Source organism: Osmia lignaria, chromosome 15 (assembly GCF_051020975.1).
Source record: "Osmia lignaria lignaria isolate PbOS001 chromosome 15, iyOsmLign1, whole genome shotgun sequence".
NCBI lineage: Eukaryota > Metazoa > Arthropoda > Insecta > Hymenoptera > Megachilidae > Osmia > Osmia lignaria.
In genome coordinates this window covers 12279567-12292684 of record NC_135046.1, presented here as the reverse complement: position 1 = coordinate 12292684, position 13118 = coordinate 12279567, and the positions used below count along the sequence as shown (strand labels likewise).

The 13118-nt window shown below is 45.4% G+C and overlaps 2 protein-coding genes across 2 annotated transcripts; one reads left to right on the top strand and one right to left on the bottom strand.

Moving 5' to 3' along the window:
- The first annotated feature begins 177 nt into the window (after window positions 1–177).
- Window positions 178–2718, top strand: Non1 (nucleolar GTP-binding protein 1). Its single transcript, XM_034333382.2, has 8 exons — window positions 178–318; window positions 406–680; window positions 749–986; window positions 1059–1301; window positions 1376–1627; window positions 1703–1990; window positions 2072–2350; window positions 2419–2718. Exons 1-8 carry the CDS (start codon window positions 271–273, stop codon window positions 2716–2718), a joined length of 1923 nt encoding a protein of 640 aa, XP_034189273.2. The 5' UTR covers window positions 178–270.
- Window positions 2719–3741: 1023 nt separating this feature from the next.
- On the bottom strand, window positions 3742–13004 carry mav (TGF-beta domain-containing family member maverick). The gene is made up of 3 exons (XM_034333384.2): window positions 9818–13004; window positions 6868–6988; window positions 3742–4994 (listed from the first exon to the last, which is right to left on the bottom strand). Exons 1-3 carry the CDS (start codon window positions 10592–10594, stop codon window positions 4153–4155), a joined length of 1740 nt encoding a protein of 579 aa, XP_034189275.1. The 5' UTR covers window positions 10595–13004; the 3' UTR covers window positions 3742–4152.
- Between the last annotated feature and the right edge of the window lie 114 nt (window positions 13005–13118).

Here is a 13118-nt window from a genome sequence, read left to right as displayed (position 1 = left end):
TGATACTTTGAATTTGCTGTATTTTCCGTTAGAGCGCTCACATCGTTACTTCTCAATCCAATGATCGAAATTCCAAATCCAAGGAGTTGTTCCGTAGAGTATACAGTTTTGATGGTGTTGTGTCAAATTGAGTCTGTTAGACGTAGACATGTGCTTTCATATATTGTAAAAGTTTGAGCAGGCACGCTCAAAGTTAACGATCGAACGCATTGTTTTTGTCTACGTTGTTGGTATAAAATTTGAACAGAGTAATAGTTGAAAGTAGCAAACATGGGTTTGTACAATTTCAAAAAAATTGCGGTCGTTCCCACCGCAAAGGTTAGTTTCTAACTTTTTTCAGTTTTCTATTTTCATTACTATAAATAATAAACTTGTTTAAATTGAAACATCTGTTTGTTAATTTAGGACTTTATCGATATAATATTATCGAAAACGCAAAGGAAAACTCCGACCGTTGTCCATAAAAGCTATAAGATCACACGTATACGTGCATTTTACGTGCGCAAAGTAAAATTCACGCAACAAAATTTTCACGACAGACTATCTCAAATAATACAAGATTTTCCCAAACTGGACGACGTTCATCCATTTTATGCAGATTTAATGAACGTGTTGTATGATAAAGATCATTATAAATTAGCTCTAGGTCAAATAAATATAGCACGACACTTGATCGATAAGTAAGTATAGCGACGCTTGATCGTTTACAAGTCTTTCATGAAAATGTTGATACATGTTATTCCAACAGTGTCGCAAAGGATTACGTTCGATTGATGAAGTACGGAGATTCGTTGTATCGATGCAAGCAATTGAAGAAAGCAGCTCTAGGCCGAATGGCCACTATTATGAAAAGGCAAGCTGCTAATTTAGCATACCTGGAACAAGTTCGTCAACATTTGGCTCGGTTACCTAGCATAGATCCCTATACGCGTACCATAATAATATGTGGTTTTCCAAATGTTGGTAAAAGTAGTTTTATAAACAAGGTAATTGTTCGGAATAGATGGCTCTGATTTTCTAACGAACCTTCAATAATAATCCAGTCATTTTCTTAATAGATCACTCGTGCTGACGTTGAAGTTCAACCGTATGCATTTACGACGAAATCGTTATACGTCGGTCATACCGATTACAAATACTTGAGGTGGCAAGTAATCGATACTCCCGGAATTTTAGATCACCCACTCGAGGAACGGAATGTGATCGAAATGCAAGCGATAACCGCGCTCGCTCATTTACGAGCAGCTGTACTTTACTTTTGCGACATATCGGAACAATGCGGTCATAGTTTGGAAGAACAAGTAAATCTAATTTTATCGTAATTTGTTGGTGTACAACTTGAAACTTGTAACTTTGAATCGCACAATTGTTTTAGGTGAAATTATTTGAATCTATTAAACCTCTATTCGCTAATAAACCTTTAACAGTGGTGATGAACAAAGCAGACGTTCTACGGCTGGATGAACTTCCAGTCGAGAAACGAACGATTTTGAACGCGTTAGAGGATAAAGATGTGCCTGTGTTAGAGATGAGTACAATAACAGAGGTCGGAGTAATGGACGTTAAAATACAAACTTGCGAGCGGCTTTTAGCTTTCCGCGTCGATCAGAAGATAAGAACGAAAAAAGTAACGTAATTGAAATGCATATAGAATATAGGCGTTGTTCGTTATTGAAGAATGATACGACATTAACAATTGTAGGTAGAAGGATTGCTTAATCGTTTACACGTGGCGCAACCAACACCGAGGGACGAGAAAATTCGCGGTCCTTGCATACCAGAGAGCGTTTTAAAAAAGAGGCAAGCAATGGAAGAACGATCAAAGGTGAAACGAAAATTGGAGCGGGAAATAGAAGAGGAGATGGGTGATGATTACGTGCTCGATTTGAAGAAGAATTATGATATCGAGGGTGAACAGAAATTCGATATCATTCCAGAAATATGGGAGGGACACAACATCTATGACTATATCGATCCAGAAATATTCGAGGTTTTTATTTTATTTTATCTACGTGCCATACCGTGTAAGTGAAACACGATCGTTGATCGTGTATTTGGTTTATTTTCGTAGAAATTAAATCAACTCGAGAGAGAAGAAGAGCAACGAGAAGAAGCGGGCATGTACGATTACAAGGTACCTCAGCTGTCAGACACTATGTGTGAAATTGTGCAGATGGCTAAACAAATTCGAGAAAAGAAAGCCATTATGAAGGACGAGGCCCGGATTCAAAAAGCTTCCACGAAGCCTGTAATGCCCCGCACAGCAACGGCTAAGGGTCGAGACAGATCTGTATCGAAATTGAAGGAACAAATGGAAGACTTGGGAATCGATATGCAAGAGAGCGAAAACGTGAGTATCAGAAGAGAAAAGAAGGTAAACGATAATAATTTCTAATGTTATCCCGTTTGACACGATAGGCACACTTTACCAGAACCAGAGGACGTTCGAGGTCGTTGTCTCAGCCAGCCAGGAAACGCATGAGATTGGAATCCGTGTCTGTATCGCGAGCTCGAAGCAGTTCGAGACCGGCACGCGACGAAATGGGAGTGAAAGACGGTGCGATGAAAACGAAATTAAAGAATATCGCGCACAAGGCTTTGAAAAAGAAGATCGCTAGGAAGGGTTTGAAAGGAGAAGCTGATCGATTCATTGGTACGAAAATGCCGAAACATTTGTTTTCAGGAAAAAGAGGGGTCGGCAAAACGGATCGAAGATAATGTAATTATTTATGCGAGAAACTTTGTTATTTCTTGCGAGTTTTCTATCGAATTTCTCCAAATATTCGTGTCTGTGGTTGGTTACTCGAATAAAGAAGGGGAAATGGAATTTTCGTTGTTCAGAAATTATTGATGCAGGGTCGATCGATCGGGTCGCCTCGCGTCGCGTCTCTAGTTAAATTTATTGAAGATAACGGAACGTTCTCTCGATATGAATGAATCTTGTGAGATTGCACAATTCGGTCGTCGGTACGACCTTCGACCTCGTACACAGGGGTAAGCAACATCTCGTTCAGCGAAAGTTTATTGCTGTCGTACGGAGATAACCCTTTACCGTGGTATTCAAAAGTTTCTGTTGTTCAAAGACTCGAATTCCTTGTCGCGTAACCGATATTGAACTCGTTCCGTTGTGCAATGCCTCGTACATATACGATATTTGTACGAACATCAGAAGCAAAAGTACATAGCTTTAGAAAATTACAATAACCATTCTTATAAATAACGAATAAATTTGTATTTTACACAATATCGATGTTCGATTAGAGAGGATACATGTAATTAAAATAGAAAAACCGATCGTGTGTAATTTCTAATGGAAATAGGAATCTATTCGATTAAAATCATGGTACGCGGCTACAACTCTACTAGGAACTAACAGAAGCTCGAACAATAAAACGGACGAAGAATTTACGAAATAAATTGATCGATAATCTGTTGGTATTCTTTACGTTCGATACTTTCCGCATGAAATACTCTATACATAATTAAACGGTAGGCTATCGAGTGGTACGAATCGGAACGGGCCGTTCATTGAAATTTTCCGATATCGATTCTTGTTAAACAAAGTAAGTAGGTACGCTGCGCTTCTCAATTTGTCTCGATAGTTCGTTCGTTCGAATCGCATTTGATACCGCAATTCGCTTAAATTAAGGATAAAAAAATAAGTTGCATATACATATAAGATAATGGAAGAATGAACGCCGAAGGTAGGAAGAGAAGGAAAAGTGAGAAGAAACAAGTACATATTCAACAAATACGAAATACAATTACTACCGTTAATAAAATTATTACGTTAGATATCTTAGCAGCTATATCACAGTCAATACGAAAGCCACGATTTAAGAACACGACTTTCGGTATGGTAATGCTTCGAATCGAGTTAATAGACGGTTTCGTCGATCGAAACGCGTTAGAAAAAGCTGGAAAAGAAAGCCAGTTTTACACATGTACGGAGAATGACGCATGGATAATGTAAGCCTAGCACAAATGTATACGACGAAAAAGTGCTATCGCTAAACGGTTACTCGAACGATTCTTTGGTGAGTCGTTTACAGTCTACGACGATAAATTAATTTCTTTTTTTTTAACTTTGTAACCACTCGATCCACTTATTGTTTCTTTCAGTACGTATTACGCGAATCGTACACAGGTTTATTAGGAGCAAGCGCATTCGAGTACTTGAATGTTTTGCCAATAAGACACCTTTAATTGAGTCGAATCGTCCTCGTCGTAGTAAAGGATCATCAATTGGTCGAGTTTACTTGGAGCGCAGCAAGGTTTAGGCACTTTCTTTCTATCCTCTTTCCACAGCAAACTCTGTAAAAGAGCGTGATGATGAGCCGGATTGTATCTGGGCGGGCATCGACCTTTACAGTATCCAGCGTCGAAGGTTTTCGGGTAAACGATAAAGTCGAAGCCTCTCAGGTCCTTGAACATCACGGTAAGTTCGTGTCTGCAACACTTTTTACTCTCACCTTTGCACTTTGACCTACGCCCTTTGTGCAGTGACATTAATTCTTCAGGTGTCGAACGTTTCGTTCTAGGATGTAAGTTACCGGTGGTGAAGACGTTCAAAACCGGCGAGGAAAATGTAAGCCTGACTGGCTGGCCGTCGCGAAAGAACTCGAGTTCGAGGCCAAAATTTTGAAGATCACCGCCGAGCCAGGATGAGACGGCGAGGGTCGAATCGAATTCAAGCCAAATCGAGTTTCGCCAATCCTCTAGCTCGATTCTTTTACGAACCAACAGCTTCCTCGAACGTTCAGCTCGGAGATAAAGCAACGCATCCACGTCGAATCGATGTAAAACGTTGCTGTAATCGTGATCGATCGGTCCGTGAAGCAGTAGCCGCAACGTCGCGTGATCCACAGATGCGACGTGATTTTCTTCAGGAATTTCCACGGGGAAGAACAAGCGGTGACGATGACGGTGACGGTAACGGTAACGTTGACGATAACGTTCGTCTCTCTCGATTCTCGAGTCGTTTCCAGGATATGCTGCAACAATCAACAAGCAAGGTAATATCGTTACATAAACGGAAAAACTCTTTGATTTTCCTCCTTATTTCTATCCTTTTTTCTTAATCCATCCTATCACTGTTTAACGAATCGAAAACTATTTTTATTAGCGTTATTACGGAGGACGGTTCGACGTCGATGTCGACGTCGAGGACGTTTCGTTGAAACTGCAAACGGAAACGTTCGTTTTCCATCGCGTTTGCTTGAACGGATGCAACGACGCCCCGACAACTCGTATCCGGTTGAGAGAGAGAGCACGCGAGAGAACTACCATTCCCGTCCGTTCCAATTTCACTGGCCAATTAGAGGAATTATGAAATTCCGGGATAATTCGTTAATGTAACCGATGCCCGGCTAGGAGAAATAAAAAGCAAGTTTCGTAAGCGAGATGCTGGGAACGTGAGCGGTACGGTAAGTAAGATTGTAAGAATATACCGGTAGCAAGGAAGATCGTTGGAAGTTAGGAAGGAAAATACACTTTCTCCCTTCTTATTTTAACCTCTTTCTTTTTTTGTCCGCTTGGGAGATCGGTGGCCGGTTTGATAAATATACGCGTGACGGTAGGAAACTGAAACGAAAATCGTGTATGTTTCGTAAGACGGATTAACGTCTGGTCGCGTCTAGCCGCCACGATTCATTTGCTACCAGTCGTAAAATATCGCGTAACACGAAGCTCTTACGCGACGTACCAAGTAAATCTGTCGGGAATGTAAAAATACGAGGGAACTCGCTGTGAAAGTTATCTCGATTGCCCGTTCGTCACCAGATACGTCTGAGACGGTACGTTTAGAACGTTATCTCGTCCGACTGTCCCTCGAAACGTTCACGCGAGTAAATAGAAAAATAAGTTTTCCAAAACTTTGCTCGTATGAAAATAAATATCGCGAAAGCCAGAAATGGTTACGACTAGAACGGAATCTAAGAAGCGATCGCGAAATAACTCATGAATTCGAGATATTTCGAGGAATTTGGCGGAGAAATGTACACGAGTGTAACGCTCGTCATCGAATTGGAATCGAACGGTTCATTGGTGCCAATTATAGGTTACCTTGCACCGTATTTTCGTCGAGAATATACTTGTTCGTTTATCGAAAGCTTTTAACGTTTACCACGATAGTGTATCAAGATATTTTTGGCCGATATTCGGGAGATTCAGAGGCTGTACAGTTTCCCGCCACTCTCGAGGTGCGCGGCGCGCGAACATGCGCGCTGCTCACCAGGAAATATGAAATTGCGCGCATGCGCTAACTAGTTCGCGATGCCCCTTGCGCGATTCTTTCTTATTTGCATTCACCAACTCGTTACTCGACATTCCGTCGAGGTCGGAATTTCTATTTCATAATCGCGCCTCTACGTCTCTGTAACGATGCCAAAAATGCGATGAGGAATCACGTTCGCTTTCCCATTTTTATTTTCACCTTCTTTTCATAATTCTAGAAATTGATAATTTTATTCAGTGCAAAATTACACGTCAGCGCGGGTGGCTGACTTTCAAGCGCGTTACGGGTTAATGATTTGCCGAAAGAAGTCGACGAAACTTTCCAAATATTTTTCTCTTCCTCTGCGTTTCCGTTTTTTTCTACATGCAACCGAGATAACATTGAGTCGCAAAGAAGTGGAAGCGGTTGAATGTTAGCAGAGGAATGACGCGGCGCGTTGCGTTGTTCAACTGGCGGCGGAAGCTCCAGGACTAGATGTTTACGTAGGTAGTAATTATAGCATGCGGGTGTATATTTTTTCACAGAAACGGCACGTAATTTCGCGTTTCCGATGATCGTTGCTTTTCTGCCAGCGTATAGGATGATAATCGTATCGAGGATGAAAAAAAAAAAATGATTGTTGGTTCGTTTACCTGTAGCATGAAACACGTGTAGTTTCTTGCTGCCGTTGAAATTCTGTTCGTCGAAGGACGACTGGACTTTTTTCAGGTACTCTTTGTGCGCCCTTTCGTACTCGGCTTGGCTCACGTTTGCCTAAAAAAGAGAAAGAAAAAAACGAAATGAAGCAATAGATCACTATTTCTATTCTTTCCCATTTTTGTCCCGATAAAATTGTTCGAGCGTACTCAGGATTTTCGTAGATATCGGATTCGACGCCTCTCGCTACTTTTCCTCTCGTAAGTATCGCGATGAGAAAGTCCAGACGCTTAACGCGGTTTCAGTAAAATTAACCGCGGGGTACGCGTGGTTATCGTTCCTGTTACGCGAAACGGTTAGATTCTCGTCGAATTAGATACTATTTCCGACGGTTAAACATCGTTTTTACTCTGTACGCTTTCTCGAACGTCTATCGGAGTGGAGATCGCGTTTGCGACCTCTTCCGCGTCGCTTTCGTGTATACCAGCGCATCGGTGAGTCAGCGATCAAGCAAATTCGAAGCGAGGAAAAGATGCAAGCGTACGCCTCCACGTCTGGTCGAGAACGCACTCGCTTAACCATTGTCCTGTTTAAAATCGGTTAACCGATCCGACCGTGTTCCGGTTCGTCGAGACACTCGCCTCCGAGTTGCGTCGCGTCGTATCTCGTCTGGTCTCGTTTCTTTAACTCGAAACGTTTTTGTTTATCCATCGAAATCAAATTGATGGTATCTCGTAAATCATAAATCGTAAATTGATTAAGAGAGCTCGTCTGTCGACCCCGGGCGAGTTAACTCCTCAATAACCGCTTGACTAGTACGAAAGGTCGGTCAGCGTCGTTCGTTGGTCGTCGGTGTCGAGTGTCGAGTTCGAGTTCGAGTTCGTCTCGGCGACCCCCATGAAAGTCCACGATGGTCTATGTATTTTCACTCATTGCCAGGGGAAAGTTGTAGAGAAAAGAGAGAGATGGATGGAAGAAAAGCGCGGTTGGGTGGCGTTTGGTAGAAAAGAAAAAAGAAGGTAACCGTGCGATTTATCGAGCATCGACACCGACGCTGTTTTCGTCGTCGGATGCCGTTTCCGGCTCAACGACACCGCTCGTTCCAAACTCTTGACGCTAAAATAAATTCATTAAGCTTTCGTTCGATTTCGATGGGGAAATCAGGTTCGTCGACATTAACACGCGCGCACCTGCGATTAAACTTCATCGAGGAAATTTGAACAAAGTTTACGGGTATCGATGGTATTCGACGGATAACGTTCTCGCGAATGCTGACGACCTTGAAGAACCATGTAACCATGTAACCATATAACCATGTACGACGCTCTCTTGCCTCCCACGCTGTACCCCGTCGATAGATGGAGAAAGAGAGCGAGAAAGAGAAAGAGAGAAATGTTTCGTAAGCAGTCTGAGTGCCGACGAGTTGAGCCGCATTCTTCGCGTAACCCTCGGCTTTGCCCGAAGAGCTCGGTGAAACGCGGGAATGCGCGATATTCGAGGTTCGCGTGCACCTCCTCCTTCGAATATCGTGACTCGACGATTCATTTTTATTTCAATTTCTCTATTTCTCGTTTGTTTACCTTTACGACTGCACAACCGTTTGACTTGGTTTCACAGAGATACTCGTCCTCGTCCTCGTTTATTCGCTTCCAGACCTACCATATCGATCACCGATCGACTTCTTTTCGTTTCATCCACTCGATCAAGGTTCGCCTGGTGAACGAAGTGAAACGAGAACGAGCAGAGATCGTACGGTGGATAGGTGCGAAAGAGGCGCGAGTTCTGGGCTTCCGCGCCCGTTCTCACGTTCCTCGCGACTGTCCTCGAGTTTCGAGGACGGCTGGGAATCGAGGCTGATTATCGCGTGCAGTCGTAACGGCAACGAAGCTCCGCGTTGGCGGTGACCAGTATCGCGACAACAGGTGTTGTTCGTCTTGCTTATATCCTTTTCTGTCTAAAACCCGTAACAACTGTCGGCCTCGCGCGTCATCGACCGAATCGTGCCGTTCTCGAGTTCCGATTTCTCCGATCTCCTGGGAATTTCCGGATGACAGACCGATGCCGTAACGCTCCGAATTTAGATCGAGCTGTAATTTTGAACGATCGATCGCCAGAGGAAATCGAATTTCGTGTATTGCGGTTTAACGCGAAAAGGAACGAGAAGAGACGCGTAACGAAAGGAAAGGAAAGGAAAGGAAAGGAAAGGATAAAAGAGGCGTTCGTAGTAGCGGCATTTGTACACGTACGCACGTGGACAGCCGGTTCTGCATACTAGAAAGAAGGCGCACGTGCTCGTGCATGCGTTAGCGAAAGTGGGACAACGCGGACCACCCACGTTTCTTCTTTACTTTCCGCTTCGAACCGACTCGACTCCTCCGAGTTTATCAATTCTTTTTCCCTTCAAATTTTCTCCGGATTTTCTCTTATTTTCACTTTGCGTCCGTGATTTCGAAGCTCGATCGTGTTCAGTTTTTTAAGCGAAACGCCTTCTCTGAACGAGAGACAGCGCGTTCGAGCGGCGAGCGGTGAATGGTGAACGGCCGACATGATCGAACCTTTCTTTTCTTTCTTTCCTTTCTTTTCGTTATTTTCATCGTTATATCGCTTCGTCACTCCGCTCTAATCGTAAGATTCGAGATTGCTGCCGCTACCCTCGCCATCTTTCCCATCTTCTCTCCGCCCAATTACCCATCATCTTTTCCTTTCTTCTTCGCCGCTTGTCACTTTATTCGCGAGTACGTACCTTTCTGTCCGACTTTTTTCGCCTCTCCTTCGTCTCGGAAGCGATTTCACAACCGATCGCGAAGAATCTCTCGAGCATTATTACCTATAAACACTCGACTGCGTTTGCGTCGACGCGACGCGACGCGACGCAATGTTGGAAAGCAAGCAGAAGAATAAAAAAAAGAAGGGAAAAAGTAGACGAGGGGTACGAGAAGTACTCACCTTGGAAGGGTCGGGTATCCTCTTCAAGCCGAGACCTCGCACGATGCTTCGTCTGATAATATCCAGCTCGGTGTCGTCGAGAACGGTTCTCGTCGTCGGTCGATCCTCTTCTTGGAAAGCATTCTCGAAAGCGTCCTCGTAGACGTCCTCGAGACCGGTCGAGCGGTCGAGGTTGTATCGAAGACCGGTTCGTGCGTACGGATCCGTTCGCGACTGCATCGGCACGCCCGAAGCGGGCACGCAAAGCGCCGCGCCAATCGCCGCTAATCCGAGGAGGATGAGCAGCCCACCGCTCGCGCTCGTTGCCCGAGCGAACTGGTAACGGCAACAACCACCCGCACGATCGATTATCCCTCGCCGTTCGATGCTCCTCGTGTTCACCAATGTTCGATACCCTCCAAGATCGAGAGATCCTCTCGAACGACGTTTGTGCTTTTCGAACGAGAAAGCAAATGCCGTCGCGTCGCCTTCTATCGTCTCGATTAAACGTTCAATTCCACGTTTTTCGAGAAACCACCGACTACTACTTGGCTTCGCGTTCCCGTTATCTTTCTCAACGTTCCTCGAGTAACTCGTCGTCGTCGTACGAATGAAATCTTTACGTTTCGCCGCGGCGACAGCCCGAACGATCCCACCACCGACAACGATCCCGTCCGTAGAAACCGCGACGAAAGCGCGGCAGGAACTGGCGCCGCTTCGTTCGACCGACCACACCGATGCCTCTCGTTCCTCGTTGTCACGGGTCACGCGTCCACCAGTCGTTGCCAGCTTTCCCATAGCCGGCTTCTGATGCGAGTTTGCGCCCGATCCCGATTACGCGGGATTATCTTCGGCCAAGGAAGACACACACCACCTCGTCGCTACCGTGCTCCTTCGCGCCGATTCTATTTCCCTTTGCCTCTCCTCTCGCTCTCCCTCACGCTCCCTCCCCCTTTTCCCCACCTCTTCGCTCCTCTTCCACTCCTCTTCGCGACAAGCAGAATTCCCAATTCCCTTCTCTTCGCTTCTTAACTCGTCGATCGGTAAACGCGTCGATCGGCACGAGATTCGGATGTACAAACTAATCACTTTCCGGCGTATTCGCACTTTTCCTTATCTTCGATGTACCACGATATAGTTCGTTTGCCCTATTGGTATCTCATCGATATTCCCTATCCATTGATCCTTCACTCTCGAACCTTTGTCGTTTTATCGCATTGTTTTACCCAATATCGATCCCGATTGATCGTCCATCGGTTCAATCTCTTCTTCCTACGCAACGACGACGACGACAACAACGACAACGAAGACGATACGAACGGTGGGAAAAAAGATGGGAAGGAAAAGGAGAAAGGCGAGAGAAAAGATGCCGAGGCGGTCATCTTAAAACGCGGACCGTGTTAAGATAACTCTATATTATTTATTATACGGTTATATTCGCTTCTTTTATTTAGCTCGATCGCGGAATCAGCAGGTTGAAAATCGAGATAATGAAAGAAGGCCCTGGGAATAGAGGACGGAACGGGACGAAGAAACACGACCCGCTCCGTTCGAGCGCCGCGCGTCGACTGTCGAATATCGCAGCGACGCGTGTTCGCGTATATAAACCGTTTACTATTCCCCGCCGTAGGCACGATGTCGTGCCGTCGCCGTCGCCGTCGCCGTCGCCGTCGCCGTCACCGCCGATCACTTTGCCATCGTTCCATTTCAACTTGCCGGTGCCTTTTATTCTTATATCGACGGGATGCAACGGAAACAGGAAACCGCAGAGCAAGCTGCCGTTGAATTGGTACGAATGCAAAGCATTAGAAGAAATAGTGGCGCTTGGATCGAATCGTTGCTTATCGCCGGAAGGGCGGACGGGTAAATGGAGCAACGTTGACGAGGAAATCGAGACGGTCGGTCGAGCGATTGGAGTAATCGCGCGTCAGGTCAAAAGTCGCTTCGAAACGACCACCGACGCGATTCCATCCTTTCCCTTTCCTTCCCTTCTATTTTACGACACGATATTAGGACAAGTCGGTTTCTTAGCAAGAAGCAAAATTTTCGCTTCAAATTCCGTTCGAACGAAAACGCGAATTTTTTTAGAAACGAAACCTTGCTCGACTTCGAGGAATCGTTAACCCGTTGGGAAAAGTTGACGGTATCCCCGGAGTTTGCCGCGCAGCGTGTCGTTTCGCGGAAGAAAAAATTTTACGTGACCCAATGACGAAATCGTATTTTCGAGCTACGCGGGACGCGTCATTCGGTTAAAGGAACGATGGTGGAGGCGTTGGTGGTAATGGTAGTGGGGGAAGAGGGAAAGGAGGACGAGAGGAGGGTAGTAAAAAGCGTCGAAAGGACATCAGCCGAAAGGAATCCCCCGAAACTCGGAACTCCGAACTCCGCGGGAAAGGTGTTAGTCGATATCGCCCTCTTTACCTCGCCGCGCGTTGTTTCTTCCTGGAAACGGCGATCGGCGTGCGATCTAGGCCGCAAGGTAGAAGAGTGATTCATGGATCACTCAGACCGGGGATAGGCAACGCTTCCTGCATGCCCCTCGTATTCGCGGCTTTACGCTCGATCCCGTCGAAAGCGGCCGTCGTTCCCGCTAATATCCCGTAATATTCCGATGACTAAGTCAATTTCGCGACGACGAATTCCTTCGATCGCGTCACCACCACGTCACCACCTGCCTTGATCGTTTAAAACTCCTATATTCTTCTGATTGATCGATGCTTCTTGCCAAACATCGATTTATTTTCTTGCTGCAACGAAACCCGAAAGCGACGGATCGATATCGATTCGGATCTGCTTCTCGGCCCGACGAGGAATGCAGACCTTCGCGTCGATGAATCGTTAAAAATACGGAAGCCCCGTACCGGTGTTTCCCATTCGCTTCGTCCAACGAACTCGAACGGCTGCGACTAGCCGAGCGAAATAGTCGACGTCTCGCGATTACTCGCGTTTCCTCGTTTTGCTAAGGGACAGATTTTTCTTTTAATCAAATCAAAGTTCCGTTTCTTGCGATCTTTAAACGGTCGAGCGAAAGAAATACGAGGTTAACCGTTGGTATGTAGAAAGTCTAATCGTACGTGGGAACGAAGGGACGAGTCGAAGAACGTTGTCGAGCTGCAGCCTGCTCGACCCTGCTCGATGGGTCTTCTCGAAAGTTGACGCGTTTTCGATTACCCGCGAAACCACGCATACCGGTGCTTTTTAGAGCTTCCCTTCCGCGCAGCTACCTACCACGAGATGCGTCCTAACGACAAGGAATTCCTTCTTCTTACAAGGATATACAATATTTTTACCTCGTTTCGTGCGCGCTTCTCGCCTACTGAAA